At 37.1% G+C, this 17,465-nt stretch overlaps 1 protein-coding gene across 8 annotated transcripts in view; it reads right to left on the bottom strand.

Moving 5' to 3' along the window:
• Positions 1-17,465, bottom strand: part of ATP8A2 (ATPase phospholipid transporting 8A2) — a 702,047-nt gene that overhangs the window by 555,877 nt on the left and 128,705 nt on the right. For 7 of the 8 annotated variants that reach the window (XM_031960776.1, XM_031960775.1, XM_031960778.1 and 4 more), the window contains one exon: positions 14,627-14,771. In XM_031960776.1, coding sequence (XP_031816636.1) covers positions 14,627-14,771 — 145 coding nt within the window. Of the gene's footprint in view, positions 1-14,626; positions 14,772-15,515; positions 15,676-17,465 lie in introns of those variants that run through there. The other variant, XM_031960771.1, reaches the window with a different exon arrangement.

The raw sequence follows: 17,465 nt of genomic DNA, 5'->3' as shown, positions 1-17,465 counted from the left end.
ATTATTATAATAATCTGCTGTCATACACAATTCCTTTTATGGACCATGGGATACTTAGTATTACTAAAGGGTTAAAATTGGAAGAATATGGGAATGGATAAAATGACTAAAAGCACAGGAAATGACCATATCTTTGAAATTTTTTTCTGATTTTTTCCCCAATTACATGTAATTTTTTAAACTTTCATTCATTCCCTCACCCTCTTTGAGAAGGCAAGAAATTTGGTATAGGTTATATATGCAGAATCATGCAAAACATATTTCCATTTTTATCATGTTGTGAAACAAAACAAGAAAAAAAGGAAGTGGAAAATAGTATGCTTTGATCTGCGTTCAGACTTTGTCAGGCACTTTTATTAAAAATTCTTTGGAATTGTCAGATCATTGCATTGCTGAGAACAGTCAAATCATTCAAAATTGTTCGTCGTACAATGATGTTACTGTGCACAATTCTCTTGATTCTTTTTCACTTCACTTTGCATCAGTTCATGTAAGTCTTTCCAAGTTTTTCTCAAACTCTACTTTCTCATCATTTCTTATAGCTAAATAGTATTTTACTACAATCATATACCACAACTTGTTCATCCATTCCCCAATTGATGAGCATTCCCTTTATTTCCAATTTTGTGCTATCACAAAAAAGAACTGTTATAAATATTTTTTGTACATATGGGTCAATATGGGTCATTTTCCTTTTTTTAATCTCTTTGAAACACAAACTTAGATGTACTATTGCTGGGTTTTTTTTTTAGCCTTTTGGGCCCAGTTCCAAATTAATCTTTAAAACTGTCGGATCAGTTCACAACTCCACCAATAGTGAATGTCTGTGAAATTGTAGAGAGCTACAAAAGTTTACAGGATACAAAACCAAAAGTGTTTAAGTGAATTGATCATTACATTAAGTGAATTGGCTAATTAACAGACTGCTGCTAGGCAGATCAAGAAATAGCCTCTTTGGGTCTTTAGCTCTATGATAATTAAAGTTAAGACTGAAGCCACGGCCCTCCTCACCACTTCTATCCTATCAAGGACTGGCTACCCCTAAAACAATGAGAGCAGCTATACACTTGAGAGAGAATAAAATAATGTTTTTACAAATCACACTTCCACTTCATTTCAGGAACAGCAAGAAAGAACAACTAAGGTGATTAGGAAAGGAATCCTACCAGAAGCACAAAAGCTGTATTTTAAAGGAAGGCAGTATTTTTATGAAGGAGGAGTGTACTCCGGATATTGCTCGTGGTCCAAAACACCCATTTTAGGTTTACATGGACAGAAAAAAAAGAGTCCAAAGGCTGAGAATGGGACATCTAGCAACTTTATCACAGATGCCAAAGCTCCAAATGCCAGTATGAATATAGGATCATTGTGGGAATAGCTATCAACATGTCTAAGATGCCAAAGTACCTGAGCAGTAACACTACAGGTTTGAATATCACCAAATGAAGATTTAAATGTGACCCGATCTATAGGGATATTATCAAAGAAAATCAGGAAACTACATGGGATATATCAACAAAAACATGCAGAACTTGTGGAGGGGAAACCTTGGGATAGCCTTCTGAAATGGCACAGCCAGTATTGAGAAGACGAGTCAGCTCCTATTTTGACTACTTCCAGTCCTGTGTGATATTCTCTCCTATCTATTCTCATGGTCCTCTGCCAAATCTGAAGTACAAAGGACAGGTATAAAGAGGAATGACAGATCCCTGCAATATCATAACTTGAGCCAAACTAGAATGTTCAGTCATCTTTGTCAACCCATATCTTGCAAGTAACTTAGCAAAAAATTTCCAATATTTCCATTCCTCATTTATTATGACATATAGACAGCTAGGCTCTTGAAAGATCATAGGATAAAAGATTCAGAATTCAGAGAATCCTTACGGGTTATCTAATCCAAATCACATTTCTTCTACCACCACTAGTATTTTAGAAAACTGAAGCCCACAGAGTTTAATTATGACCCAGGTAAAAAGTGGTTATGTCAAAGGAAGACCTAGGCCCTCTGACTCCAGAGATGAGCTCTTTCCAGGGCACAAGGCTATGCCAGCAAGGTGCAAAAAGGGATAGGTTTTACAAAACACTAAGGGAGAAAGGCTGAAGGTACAAGCCCAACAACAGCCTGCATCAGCCATAAAGGTTTGGAAGTGGGCATCAAACATTGGCGACCTACTGACAAGGGGAGAAGGGAGATGTTATATTTGGGCCAGGGCCTTGAGTAAGGCAAAGAGGGACTGCAGTGTGTATCACTGCAGAGGATTTACATCATTGAAATTGTTAATTCTTGGTGTAGTAAAGCAAGATATACCAACACTACGAAGTCACTTACTCCTGTGTTTACAAAAAGCACAGCACCGCCTTCCTTAAACACTTTCACTGAATAAGAAATATAGCTTCTCACCCTCACCTTTGAAGTCTAATAAGTGAACAGCTACTATGTAGATAGACATATTTAATGGTCTGCAAAGCGCTTTACATATACTATCTCATTTAATCCTCACTTACCTGTGAGGTAGGTGTTACTATTACTCCCATTTTCCAGATGAAATTGAGGTAGACAGAGACAGATACCATATGACTTGCCAGAGTGACTAGCTGTGTGGTCATGCAACAGGTAAATGTTTGACACAGGATTCAAACTCAGTTCTTCCTGACTCCAAGTCCAGAGCTCTATCAATTATATCAAGCTGCCTATAAGAACTTTCTCTTACAAGTCTTCTCAAGAAACTAAAGGCCAAAAAGAAAAAAGGAAAAAAAAAAGCTGAAACAAATCAAAAACCCTGATTCATCTATGTGTCTTTATATCCATTATATTAATGTGCTATCTATTTATTTCATTTAAAACAATGGCTACAACTTCAACCACTCTTATCTCTATCATCATTTGTTTATTTTTTGCACCAGCAGATGGCAGTGGTAGAAAAGGGAGAAGGGAATAAGCATTTATTAAGTGTCTCCTATGTGCCAGGCACTTGTGCTAAGCAATTTTTACAAAGATGACTTCATCTGATCCTGACAACAACCCTATGAGGTAGAGCCTATTATTAACTTTAGTACAGGTTGAGGAAAGAAAAGTAGAGTGTAAGTGACTTGGCCAGGGTCACACAGTTAGTGTCTGAGACCAGGTTTAACTCAGGGCTTCCTGACTCCAGACCTAAGACTATCCCTTGCATCACCTAGTGGCCTGCAACGATAGCAGAGTTCTGTGGCCAAGCTTCCTGGAACCACAGGAAAAGACAAGGCAGAGCTCGGAGCTCCTCGACCAAGAGAAGGGTAGCAAGCAAAGCCAGAAGCATAGGAACAAACTCAGATCTTGCCCTTCCCTGATCCAACTGGTTACATAGCTTTCCCCAGAGAGACCTTGTTCCAGACAAACTGTTAACTTGATGGTCCCAGTTAGATGATGTTCTTTCTCCAGCCTCCATGCTTTTTCAAAGGGTTCCCCATACCTGCAATGTTCTACCTCTTTACTTATGCCTCTTAGTATTTCCCTTATTCCCTTCAAAGCTCAGCTCAAGTACTGCCTTCTACCCAAAGCCTTACCTAACAACAACCCTTACCCAGTACTCTTACCCCCCAATTACTTGATAATTGCTTTGTATATATTTTTAATTATTTATATGTATACATATTATTTTCCCCACTCGAATATAAGCTCTATCTGGTCAGGGATTTTTTTTTGTCTTGATATTCCTAACACCTGTCTGGTACATAGTATACAAATTAAATGTTTGTCATTTTATGAAAAACAGTAGACGTTCATGGTGGTTGGAAAGAAATTTCATTTTATTTTCTTCCCAATCCCTAAGAAATAGAAAAGAATTTGGTGAGGGCACAAGAAAGAAATAATCATCCAATCTAATATTTACTTAATCTGGAAACAATAAAATTTATCCCTAGGCCTTAAGAATGTTACCTTTAACACCTGTTCATATTTTAAAAACCAATATAAAACCTCTGGTTTAGTGTCTCTGGTTGCTGTTTTTATCTAATAAATGGATTTTTCCGGAATTTAGAAATTATTTTCCCTTTTAATGAGAACATAAAGTGAAATATCAACTTCATGTAAGACAGATGTGCTTACCAACTCTTCAGGACAGCTGGCAGGCACCACTGCAATACAAAAGTTAATGTTTCTACCCCCTTTTGGCAAAGCCATTCATATAAAGTAATTAGATTTACCCTGCTATATCAAGACTGGAATGATTAAAGAACTCTAATTTTGTAAAGGTAACAGATTAAATATTAATATAAAGTGGCATTAAACAAAATAAGACTGAACACCATGAAAGTAATTATGGTATTATTCATCAATAGTTGTTTTTTTTTCAAAGGAAAGAGTTCTATTTTTAAGGACTGTCAAATAAGGCAAAGTAAGTTTCATTTCACAGACCAGACAAAAATATTTATCTTAATATCTTTATTGCACATCAGGATTATTAGATAAGAAAAACATTTTTCATTATGTAATTTAAAGTTGACTGCTACTCTATAACACAGGGACCAGTCATTAAGTATTCATATTTAATATTAGACAGCTACAATGCTAAATATTATAGATTATGTTATAAAAGCACAGTTCCTTACCCTACGAATTTCAAAGACTAGGAAAATAAGGTAAGAAAAAACAGGTATTAAAAAAAGTGACATTTTACCCTAAAAGTGTTAATTTTAATTAAGTTATTTAAAATATCAGCTATGGTTTACTGTCAATCAATGGTGAACTTCCAAACTCTCTGAATCCATATTAAAGCTATCATGCACATATATCCAAGCTTGACCAAATTAAAAAATAAAAATCTATTAAGCACCATATACAAAGTACTGTTCAAGATACTGGGGCAGATCAAGACTATCCCTATTTAAGATTTTTATATTAATCCTCATTAAATTTCACTTTAGTAGAATTAATGAAGCATTTCATCTTATCAAGATCTTTTTTTAAAAATCCTATCATCTAATGTATTAGCTATTCCTCCTAGATTTATGTTGTCTGCAAGTGTGATAAGCATGTTATCTATCTAAGTTACTGACAGTGATAATTATAATAATAATGATAACTAACATTGATGTCATGTTTTAAGATTTGCAAAGTGCTTTACAAATATTATCTCATAGATCACAGAAGCAAGCACAGATCCCAGGGGCATCCCATTATAGACTTCTGTCCAAGAGGACATGAGATCATTAATGACTACTCTTTAGGTCTAATCATTTAACCAGTTCTGAACCCACCAAACTGATCTATTAACTTTTCCAAATCTGATCTTCTTCATAAGAATGGCATGAGAGGATTTGTCAAATCTATATCTTATAGCTCTTAGAGATGTGGAACATGTAAACAAGAAATTATACCGCTGCCATTAGAGATGACACGTGATACCATCACAAGGTATCAGTTACATTACTTAGCTTTTATGATCTAACCTCAATTGTGGGCCCAGATAAAAAAAGAAATCCATGAGCCTTTATAAAAATTAGTGTGTATTGCTTTAAAAACAGTAGTTTGTAGAATTAGCTATCATTTAAAAACAGGAAATAGAAAAGGATTAATCAGCATTTAATGCCAGGTCTAACCTTGCATGTTCTGGAAATTACTTTGCATACATTCTACCATCCCAACAATGAAAGAGCTGATGCTTCTTTTGTTCTCTTTATTCACATAATCCCTCTTGAAAGAGACAGGCTGCTGATTAGTGTTTTTAATAATGAATTAGTTGTTGGCTAAAGTGGTTCACAAATAAGAGTAACCATGAATAACATGAACAAACTATATTCACTCTCCTGTGTAAAAATCACAGACAGCAATGTCCTGTGACCATCAAAATCAAGTTTTCAGACATGAAGTTATTCATCGTCAAGTTTCTTACCTCTCATTGAAACCAAAAATCATTATAAACTCCTCTGAAAACAGATCATTTAGGATTCACATTCTAACACTTTTTTCCACCTAATCTTAACTTCCCCAAATGTGCCAAGTAGAATTCATCTGTCGGAAAGCATTTTTAAAAACCTACTATGTGTCAAGCACTGCACTAGGCCCTAGATACAAGAAACGGCATTCAGAAACTCCATACTCACAATAAACTTGTATACATATGAAATATACATATAAATATATATATATGGCATAAAAATAAAGTTAAATACAAAAATATATAAATTAGTCAAACAATATATTTTGAGTTGATGGTGCTAGCAGATGAGGGCTGCATCTTAAAAGAAGAGGGATAGTCTATGAGACAAAGACAAGGAGGGGGCGCATTACAAGTAAGAAGGATGGCTAATACAAAGGAATGAAGACAGGGACTGAAGTGAGGTATGGGAAAAACAGAGAGAAAGCCCACTGGGCCGGATCACAGAGGGCCAAAAGGATAATGTCCAATGAGGTTGGAAAATGGCTGGTGTCAAACTGTATAAAGCTTTAAAAGCTAAACAGAGGAGTTCATATTTTATCCTAGAAGCAATAGAAACCCATCGTAGAGGCATCACATGGTCAGGTCTACATTTAAAGAAAATTTCTTTGGCAGTAATTTGTAGGATGGATGTAGTAGTTAAGAAACTTGAGGAAAGAAAACCAATTGCAATAACTAGGGCAAGAGGTATTGAGGGCTTGAATTAAGGTGACAGTTGTATGGCTGTAGAGAAAGAGTCAGATAGGACAGGTGAGGAAAGTGATCCTGAAGAAAGGAAATGACCTGCCCAGCATCACACAGTAGTAAGTAGCAGAGCTGAGATATGAACCCAGATTCTCTAACTCCAAATGTAGCAGCTACTGTACCATTCTATTTCCACTTCTTTACCATGCAGGACTGCTGAACAGTTCCCTCTGCCCTCAGCCCCACCATCAGAGCTGTCTGTAAGTCAGTTATGTCTTTGCCAAAATGTTGGGAAATTGAAAGATAATCTTTTTTGCTTTTAAGCTAACTAGATCTAATCACTAGTGTTTTTGATAGTAATAACACTGAAGTTTTCACTCTTCCACTGATTGCTTTTCTGAACCTGAAGTACAACATATCAACACAAAAACTGAAGATGAAAGTATAGATGTCCTAGATGTCAAAGGTGTTTTATTTAAGACATTGATTATGAGATATTTGCTTTTCTAGAATGTCTCAGGTTGACTTGAAGCAACTATTTCAGAGGGTATTCTGAAAAAAGAGCAATCTAGAATAAATAAACCTAGAATTCAGGTAGCAAAATCTCACGAATAATAGCAAACAGGATTGAGAAGGCAAGTAAGTATAAGCAAGTCACTGCACCTCTCAAAGCTTCACTTTTTTCATCTGTAAAATGGGGATAATCCTTGTATTTACTGTTTCACAGTATTAGGAGTATTATACCAGCTCACTATTGTTAATTATTATTCAGCAAAGAATTGTTTCAGGATCAACAGAACCTCACAGGTCTTAATTTCTCTATGCACAAAGTAGAAAGGTTGTAGTAGATGGCCCCTAGAAGATCTGTGAATGATCAAGCATATATTAAAAATTCCTAGTTTAACCCCAGATTCTAACCAAAGGCCTTTTTTCAGTCCAAAAATATTATCCTACCACAATGTCCTATACAAATGTTTCCTAATATTAGAATTGGTCATCAGAGACCACATGGGAGACTTCTTTGAATTTCTAGACCACATCTAGAAATAAAACCTTGGCAAAAGATTGAGCTAAAGAAGTCATATCTCTTCCAAGGCTACATAATACTGGCTCTGAAGATAGCTCTATTTTCCTCTTACTTGCTCTTGACAGAGTTTGAGAACACAAAGAAAGCATTGGTTGACACATCATTCCTCATCAGAATTACCTAGTACCTTGCAGCATCTGTTGCTAGGGGGGGAATACTACCATTTGAGGTGACCAGAATAAAGCAAAGACACAGAGTACACTCTACAATTGGGGGCTGAAAATATAACCCTTTTTTAGGATATCTCCGGACTGTACACATTCCACCCTCATCTTATTACTCTACCATCATCCAAGCAACTGCAACTCCTATGTTCCTAAATAACTTCTGCAATGTTTCCTTAGCTCTGGCTCTCTTCTTCAGAACAAAACCCCACGCCTTTAGAATCCTCATACCCTTCTTTAATTCTTCCATTGCTAAAAAGCTGCCCTTTTAAGAAAAGGGTCAACAAGTATCCTATGGGACTGTTGTCCTTTGCTGCTCTAGTCGCAAGGTAGCACGACTGAGTAAAATCCACAGCAGTCGCAGCCCACACAACTGCTGCTGTTGCTGAAGGCACCATCTCTGGGAGATCCAAAATGCCCTAGGATTACCCTGGTCTGCTGCAGAGGACCTTCTAAATGCTGATTGAGGCTGTCTCGGGACAGGAGACAAGACAGACAGAGCAACAGGGGAGTCTAACTAGTTGAGTCTTTTAACTAAGGGAAGGGTTAAGAGATTTACGAAGTTCCTATGAATTACCTAGTAGTGTACCAGGAACTATGCTAAGTGATTTATAAATGTTTTCACATAATTGTCACAACCCATGGAAGTATTTCTTCATTTTACAGTAAAGGAAACTGAAGCTGAAGGGTTAAGTGACTTGCCCAGAGTCATATAGCCAATAGTGTCAGAATTTGAACTCAGGTTTTCCTGATTGCAGGCCCAGTGATCTATCCACTGTGCCAACTAGCTCCTAATTTATTACTTACACAAAAGAATAAGGAAAAAGATCCATGTGCACAAAAAATATTTATAACACCTCTTTTTGTGGTGGCCAAGACGTGGAAAGCAAAGTAGTACCCATTATTTTGAGGAATTAAATTAAGGAATGGAATAGATAACTGTGTTTTAAGAAATGGAGAAAGAGATTGTTTAAAAAAATTATTAATTTATATGAAGTGAACACAACTAGAAAAACAATATTATACAATAACAATAAAGAAAAAAGAACACAGACCAAAGCAATGATCAACCATGATCCCAGAAGAATGATGCCTCTTGGCATAAGCAATACATTCAAGATGCAGTGTGAGACATATTTTTGGATATGGCCAATGTAGAAATTTGTTTTGCCTGGCTACACATTTTTAATATGTTTTTGTTTAGATTTAAGGCAGCAAAAGGTGTGAGGTTTAGTGGAAGGAGGGGAAATAAATGCTTATAATTTTTTTCAAAATTTAAACCTTCCCCCAATGTAAGTAAAATAAGTCCTACGTTTGGATAATTTCAATATATATTTACTATGTTCTCTGAGGGCAATTAAAGATAAGCAAATAAGACATTTAAGCAGTCCTTCTAATTTCTTAAGAGATTTATCCTTTCCTTGAAATTAGTAAGACGACAAAAATGACTAATGCCTGATATAAAACATTGGCTGGCTGGCTTTTCAGTTTTGAAGAATAAAACTCAATAAGCACGAGTGCAGAGTAGATTACTGAAGTGGAAAATCCATGTGACAAAATTTCATCTTGGAGGTTGATTTATCTGAGTAGCCTAGTAAATCAGCAGGTGTCTTCATAGCCCTGTAATCTCTCTGCATTAGTTAAAAAATGTTATTAACACAATTCCATGGAGGGTTTGTATTTATTCTCTGGCATTTGTTGTTGTTTATATAAAAAGGATCATGACAATAATCTTATTGCATTCATTTTCAAAGAGTGCTCAGTGCTTGAGCTGTAGACATAATGAACATGATTGCCTCAGAAGCCAAATTGTCTGAAAGAGAGTAAAAATGTGTGGGCTGTTTCATAAAACAGTTAGAGATTATTATAAATAATATTTTTAAAAATAGTATATAAATGTTTTAAATTAAAATTTAAAAAACATATCAATTCCACAAATCTTTAAGCACTTATATGCACAATAATAGTCACTAGGAATATGAAGACCTTTAAAAGAGGCAATTCTTACACAAGGTAAAGTCTGTATTTATCTTGCTTTGTATCATGGGAATATCTGTTTTACACTCAGGGACATGTAAGACTTCCACATTTTATCCAAAACAATATACTTCTTGGTCTCCAAAACTTTTACTTGCAATATAGATCATGGTAGAATATCTGTCTTATCATAATTACATTATAATTCTTCTTCCAATTCCACTCCTTACCTGCTTCCCAACACCTTGGGGTTGCTTACAAAATACTTATATTCTGTTGTCACAAGGGTAGGTAATGATCACCAAACACTGCTTGACTTGCACTGGTCAAAGCATTAAATCATATATCACAATAGCCCTTTTTGCTAAAATCTTTCTTCGCCACGGGCTCGTCTCTAGTGCATCAGGGTGACATAGAAGTAGCCACGAATTTCACAAGTTTTCCAATGAAATACAGGCTGTCAGTCCTATCAAGTTGGAAAGGATTTCAGTAAAGATACTGAAAATGAACTGTGTGTACATCTCATCTGATACCCAACTAAACTAGATCTAAAGAGATTCCTTGACAGCAGTTAACTATCAAGTGATAATTTGCAGATGGGAGTGCATGGTAAGTCAAAAATCATCCTTTAAGGCATGGAAGGAGTGTAATCTATATGGTTGGAAGGAACAGCCACAAGGATAAGGCCACAGGTGCTTCAAGTGTAAAATAAGTTGATGTTATTCTTATCCAAGAAGGGTTTTGCTCTCTTTCATTCTTTAGGGGCAAAAACCTCATCTTATCAATATCAAAAAGAGGTTCTCAAAAACCAGGCTTTTAGCACATAAACAACTTACATGGACACTAAAATAAAACTATAACCCTGTATAAACAAAGCCAATAAATTGGCATTACTTTGTAAAGGAAGACAACTATATAATTTAAAGTCGGTGAATTCAAGGAAACCTTTTATTGACAATCACAATTTTACTTCAGCTACACATATGACTACCTGAGGAAGTAAGCTTATGTATCCTTTCGAATTAAAATCCTACCAATGCTATTTGGCTGCTGTTCTAGTAACTGGTTGCTTGAACTCTTGAGTTATTTTTGCTAGAGAAAACTCCCACTTGAAAGGGATGATGCATTAAATACCTGGGCATATGGTTACATTCCTATCTTGCTTTTAAGAATTCAATCTCAAAAGATCTGTGAAAATGACTTATAGCTTTGAAGTCCCATTTCAAGAATTAGATGTTTACAACCACATAGAAAGGCCACATCTAGGCACAAGGCCCAGTTCCTGAGTATATGAATACTGATTTCTCAATGTATGAGTTTTGCCTGTGTGTATGTGTGTTTAAATTTTATTTTGAACACAGATATATCTACCTCTGAGAAAACTAGCTTTATAAATCAAATTGGGAAATGATTATTCATATAACAAAAAATGTTCACTGGCTTTTTTTTTCAAATAGCTAGCTCTCATAGGGGGTTGAAAGCACAATTCAAGCTACAAACATCTGACTTCCATTCGAGTTAATAGAAAGGCACTTGCTACATTATCACATGTTGAGCGATGTCATATTTTTTTTCAACTACTTCAAATCCCATTTCCAAGTGACATAGGTCAAGGTGATTCTATGATTTGGTCATATCGTCAATGGAAGGAACTCCTTTTACAGATACTATCTATCACATAGTTTTTCATAGCTTCCTAAAGTCCCAGCAACGTTATTTCTAGCTTAAATATTTGTGGACTTATTTTTTTCTTGTTCAATTGTTTCCAAAAATTCATTAACCCATTTGAGGTTTTCTTGGCAAAGATGCTAGAGTGGTTTGCCATTTGCTTCTCCAGCTCATTTTACAGATAAGTAAACTGAGGCAAACAGGCAAACCCTGGATCACATAGCCAGAGCAAATATTTTCTGAGGTCAAATTTGAAGTCAGAAAGATGTCTTTCTAACTCCAGGCCCAGCACTCTACTCACTGAACCACCTAAATGTCCCTAGGGGACTTGGCTACAGATTTTAAAATGATAAGAGGACTATTAGAAAGACAAATGCTCAGGGAAAAGTACTACATTTCAGTGCTATTAAAGACAGCACATACAGCATGACTAGTTCAAAAAGAATTTCAGAGCAATCTTCTTCTTCCTGCTTTCTAAGATTCCTAAAGTTAAGATATTATTCTTTATACCTAAGATAAGCTCAGAATTAACGCTCATTCCCTTACCTCTGCTTTCTGAAAGCTTAGCCTGTTCTCCATCTCATATTTTAGGTGCCAACTTCATAGTCACCAGAGTAAAGATTCCCAATTCTGATCCTTTTCTGAGTCAAGTCTTTGGCTGCCCATCCTTGGTGGGGAAAAAAAAGATTAGCTTCCTGGCAATAATGTGCCAAGTCAGTAAAAAGTTAGGAGTGAGAAACCAAGAACCATACTTAAGGAAGGTCCCAACAAATTGCAGATCTCTTTATATAACTGTGATCCACCCCATATAATTTATTTGGTATTAGTCTCTAGAGGGAAAAAACCAATATAATATTTATTCTTCATATTTAAAGGGAAAAATATCAGAGGTCTAGAATCTGAGATTGTAGAATTCTTTTTTTAGTAAACTGTTCTTCCTCAGAGTGATGTGATTTTCCTAATGCCTTAGAAGAAGGAAACAAAGTACTAAAATCATGATGTTCAATTTTTTTCTGTTTTAGAAAGGTTTTTAACAAACCTTTGTGGCCAAATAGAAGGGCCTTCACAATTATTAATAATTGACTGAAATAGTTAAATAAAGGTAAACTTCAAAGTCACTATGGTAATAAACGATGCCATAACTTACCCTGTGATAACCATTAAGAGTTCAAGCAAGTTTTGCCAGTAATTCTTGATGAAACTATATGCTATTTTTGATAAGCCTCCTAGAGTCAATGTTACATGATTGTTCTGCATATCATTCCTACTGACAGATATGTTGTATATCAAGAATGCATGAGCTTCAGGATCATAAAACAAATTACATTTAGATGTTCAAGATCTAAGTATTCAACTTTGAATCAATTTTATGCTGACAGTACATGCTATGAAATTTAAAAGCAATATTTTAATAATTAATAACTACAAGGTTCAGCTAATTCAATTCTAATTTAGATCACTTATACTGGGTTTTAATCCTGAGGCATAAGAGAAGAGAGAAGGAGGGAATTCCTGTTCTATAATTTTTTTCTTGCTGCTAGTACTCTATAGTTTACATGTACATCATATTAGACTTTAAACAATGCAACACACTGCCTTCAAATTTTATGCTATTAAACTGCAATGAGACTCCCCCTCCTCCCAAAAAAGAATCAATTTTGTCCAGTATAAATTGCAGGAATTAACCTTCCTTTATTACAGTCCTTATATACAAGTTAAGAAAAGAACTAGAAGCTTTTTTCACAAAGTCAAGGTGACAAAAGATGCCTTTCTCCTATCACATTTTCCTCTGTAGAATTTAAAGACAAAGATAAATATAAACACAAATAAAGTCTAAACTATGGAAGTCAAATATCAAGAACACTTGTCAGCATATCAAACTCTTGAAAGAAAAATATCCTAACTGTTCAATTCCTGTCTTAATGTAAAATAGTTTTATGATTTTTTTTTTACTTTATACATACAAGTTACAATAAAAACTATGAATTAATACAGGTACATAGGTATATCAGCACAGGCTGGACCCAGAATAACCCAGAAAGAAAGCCTTTCTTCTAAAATGGAAGCTGGGAATATGAATAGCTTGGAAACTACTGAATGAATAAAACAAATCTCTCCAATATCTCAATCTATCAAAGGTCAGAGACCAAGTCTGAAAGCCTAGTAAGAAAAGCATGTGCATTTTCTAACAATAATATTAAAACTATCCTTGGGCATAAGGCATTAGTCATTCTATTGAACTGATCAGAGGCTCAAAGAGAAAATCCATGATACCCATAATGCTCTTCATCAAGAAAGAAGTCATTCCATATGTTAATACCACTGTTCATTCTAAATTATAGTCACTTATAATAGTTGCTGACATAATCTTCCTTTAACAGAAGTGTCAAAATATTTTCTTCTTTTAATAAAAAATGAAGAATATTTTAAACATACCCTTGAAGAGAGAATGTTTAACTAAAAATCAAAGAGAGCAAGGTTCTAGGACTGGTAGGTCCCTACTAACTTGTAATATGAGCTCAGACAAATCACTTCTTCCCTTCTAGTCTCAGTTTCCTTATCTGTAAAAGGAGAGGACTGGAAAGTACCTCTAAGGCACCTCCTAGTGCTAACATTCTGCAAATCTACAAATTCTAATGTCAGAGAAGCTGAGAGTAACATCTGGGCAAAGTTAGTTCTCCAAACTCTAAGCTCAAACAAATGAAGAGTAGTTGTTTCTTATGACACCAGCTGTTGGACTAAATAACTGCCAGATACAATGCTTGGGTAACAAAGTTTTATGTGTCATTTCTTTCTTTTTTGTTAAAGGATGCCTGTATGATCTGTAAACAAGAAATGTCATCTAGTGGTTGGCTACGGGCCTTGGGATGAGAAAAGAGCCTTCTCTTAGAAGGGAGGGGGAGCCTTTGCTCGGGGTTCCAGGAACTCTGTGGGCTGGAGGCAAAGGATCCCCTGAGCAAAAGAGAAAAGGCATAAGGGCTTTAGGCAAGTACTTCAAACCGGAGGGGTCCATTGACTACAACTATTGCTGTTTGGGCGAGTTGAGTCACTAGAAAGAAAACGGCACCAGCATTCTAACTGCATGCACCTTCGGTTTCTCCTTGCTCCTCCTCCCGTGATTTTCTTACCTGACCCGGTTGTCGTGGAACTTGGTTTGCTGGGGCTGGTTGAAGTAAATGGTGCGAACTGGTGCTTCCTCAGGGTCCACAGTGGACGTGGTCCCGGACATCTCATCATCCGCTTTCTTGTAGCCCGAGGTGGTATAAACAGGTCCTGCAGCAAGCCACGGAGACAAGGCAGGAAAGAGAAAACAAAAGAAGTCAGGAACCAGGCAAGAGACGAGCAAACACTGGCAGCTGCTGAGGACGGAGCTGGGGGAAGGATGCTCTCAGCACGATGCCCAGGTCCCGCCCATGTACCTATCCCCTCCCTGGAGATTGCTGCTGCCGCCGCTGCTCCCAACTCCTCCCCTTCTGTCTCTCCCTCCTCCCCCTCCCCAAGCTGAGACTCCAGCCTGACAGCAGAGCAGCAGGGTAGCAGAGGTGGCCGTCCCCGCCTCCCGCCCGAGCTAGGACTGGCGCAGGCGCTAGCTCCACCAGCTCCCACCTCCCCCGATCCCCAGCAGCACTGCGCTTGGGCGCTGGAGCAGAGCGCACCGAGTAGGAGCCGAGGGCCAGGCAGCAGGCCCCGCAGCCCGCGGGCCAGGCAGCAGGCCCCGCAGCCCGCGGGAGCTTCGGGCAGCGTCTGTCTGCTGCAGGGAAGGTGCCAAGTCCAAGGCCAGGCCGGGACTGAGGGAAGGGAAGTCAGCTGAGCACGGAGGGTATTGTTCTCTGGCAGCCCCAAGTCACAGCAGTAGCAAAGAATCCTCTTTGGTAATAAGGAGGAAAAAGACCGATTCTCACCCTTCGGGATTTAGGGAGGATGGGGGATGCAGCCGCTTGTCTCTGAGAGGCAAACGCAGGGGAGGGGAGGAGAATGGGGTTTGATTTTGATGGAGAGATGCAAAATGATTTTTACTTGCAACCGAAGGATGCCACAAATCAATCTTCAGCAGCCTTGCAAATAAGCTCCACTGGATGATGGAAGGAGTTCTAAAGCAAAGAGGATCTCTGACAAGTGTGCTGCGGCTGCCACATCCCCCACGCTGGGGAGGATTCCCCATCCCAAGGTCCTAAGGACAGCCTCTTTGTGAGTTTGCTTGGCTACCTGAAACAATCCAGCCCATGATCGGATTCGGGATATTTCATATGCTTCTCTGGATACAATACAAATCTGACCCTCCCTTTATGATTCTTTCTTCATCCCTATATAACATAATTATTTTTGTTTCAGAATGAACATTTGTGTGAGAATAAACTCAACCCCCACTTAGGTAAGAAAGCAGGTCAATATTAGGTCTTATTGATCTCTAATCAGATACAATCTCTAAACACAAGCTCTAAACATTCTGACACGTGATACAAAAAATTCTTCAATTTACTTTCATTTTTCCCTTGTCCTAGTCCCCAGCACATAGAAGGGTCTTTCAATAAGTTCCTTAAGAATTCATCTCATCTACTTGGAATGAAATATTTTTGTGATAACTAAACCATAGACCAAAAGAATTACAGACATCTTGCACAGAAACTCTCTTTTTAGCTTCCTTTGCCATTTAAAAATGATAATTTACACATGAAAGCTGACGGAAGATGAATGTCTATTCAACATTTTTGTGATAATATAAAGCAAATTCTTCTCACCTTATCCTGTCTCACCTCATTTAGGAAACTGACAAGTCCTTGGGGAGATAGATATCTCTTTCTATAGAATATGCCACACTTTACTTTCATATTTCCACCCCACACTTGATTAAAATTAACATTCTCCCAATTACAAATGGGAAACTGTCCAATCAACTTTGTAGTCATATTCTTCTTTCATCCTATAAAATCAGGCATCAAATCTGCTCTGTAAAGCCATTCACAATCTAACTCCAACCTATTTCCAATCTTCCTTCCCATGCTTATTATATTTTTCTCTCCTTATGGTTCAGTTAAACCATGGGGCTTGTTGATGTTCTCTAGTCAATTGGCATTTATTTATTATGCTACAATATTCTAAAAAACTAAAAATACAAAGAAAAGAAAAATTCAGTCCATGTTTTCAAAGAGGGAAAACAACACAAAACTATTATGGTACAAAGGATACATAGACAGGATGGTTAGTAAAAAAGGTGCCTTATAGTAAGATGCTTTAGTGAGCTTTTGGAAAGAATCAAAAATCTGGTGAGACTAAATGATAATGAACAGAAAAGAAAAATCTTTCCCAAAATAGACATTTTCTACCCTAGAAAGTGGAGTGGGTTTAAATGCTATAATTATACATGAAGTGGCCAGCAAGACAAAGAAGGCACCTCTTTAGGCAAAGACTACATTTATACCTTAGTCCCCAGCCACTTTCCTACCTATATAAAATCCTCAGAGAAATTTGGGAAGGAAAAAAATGAAAACCTGAAATCCCTAAAGAAACATGGAATGACTGACTGAAGGAAGAAGCTTCTAAGTAAAGAAGAATTTGGAGAAAGGGAGAGCAAACACTTCTTCTTTCTCAATAGTTTCATAATAGCTTCATAAATAAGGTGATTACAGGAGATTAGCAGAGCTACTCATCCTAAAGAGACACCTATCTGCATGGCTCCACCAATTCACCAGTAGCTTCTCAGAAATAAAACATCCTTTCCTCTCCAGGCTTACGATCAGGAGGCTATAGCGAGAAGTTAATATAACCACCAAGGATCCTACCAGGCCTAGCTTAGCAGACCAGCCCATCCAGATGAGACTTGATATCAACTCCTAGGATGGAGCCCAGAATCATCAGAACAGCAGGGAGTGACTCACAGAAAATTTCATGAGAATCTTCTGGACAAAGTACTTTCTGGAGAAAATGACTGTATCCCTTAACACTCGCGCCTAATTGTTGTACTCCAAG

The sequence above is a fragment of the Sarcophilus harrisii genome, chromosome 3, assembly GCF_902635505.1.
Source record: "Sarcophilus harrisii chromosome 3, mSarHar1.11, whole genome shotgun sequence".
In the NCBI taxonomy this organism is placed as follows: Eukaryota; Metazoa; Chordata; class Mammalia; order Dasyuromorphia; family Dasyuridae; genus Sarcophilus; species Sarcophilus harrisii.
This window is presented reverse-complemented; position numbering and strand designations above follow the sequence as displayed.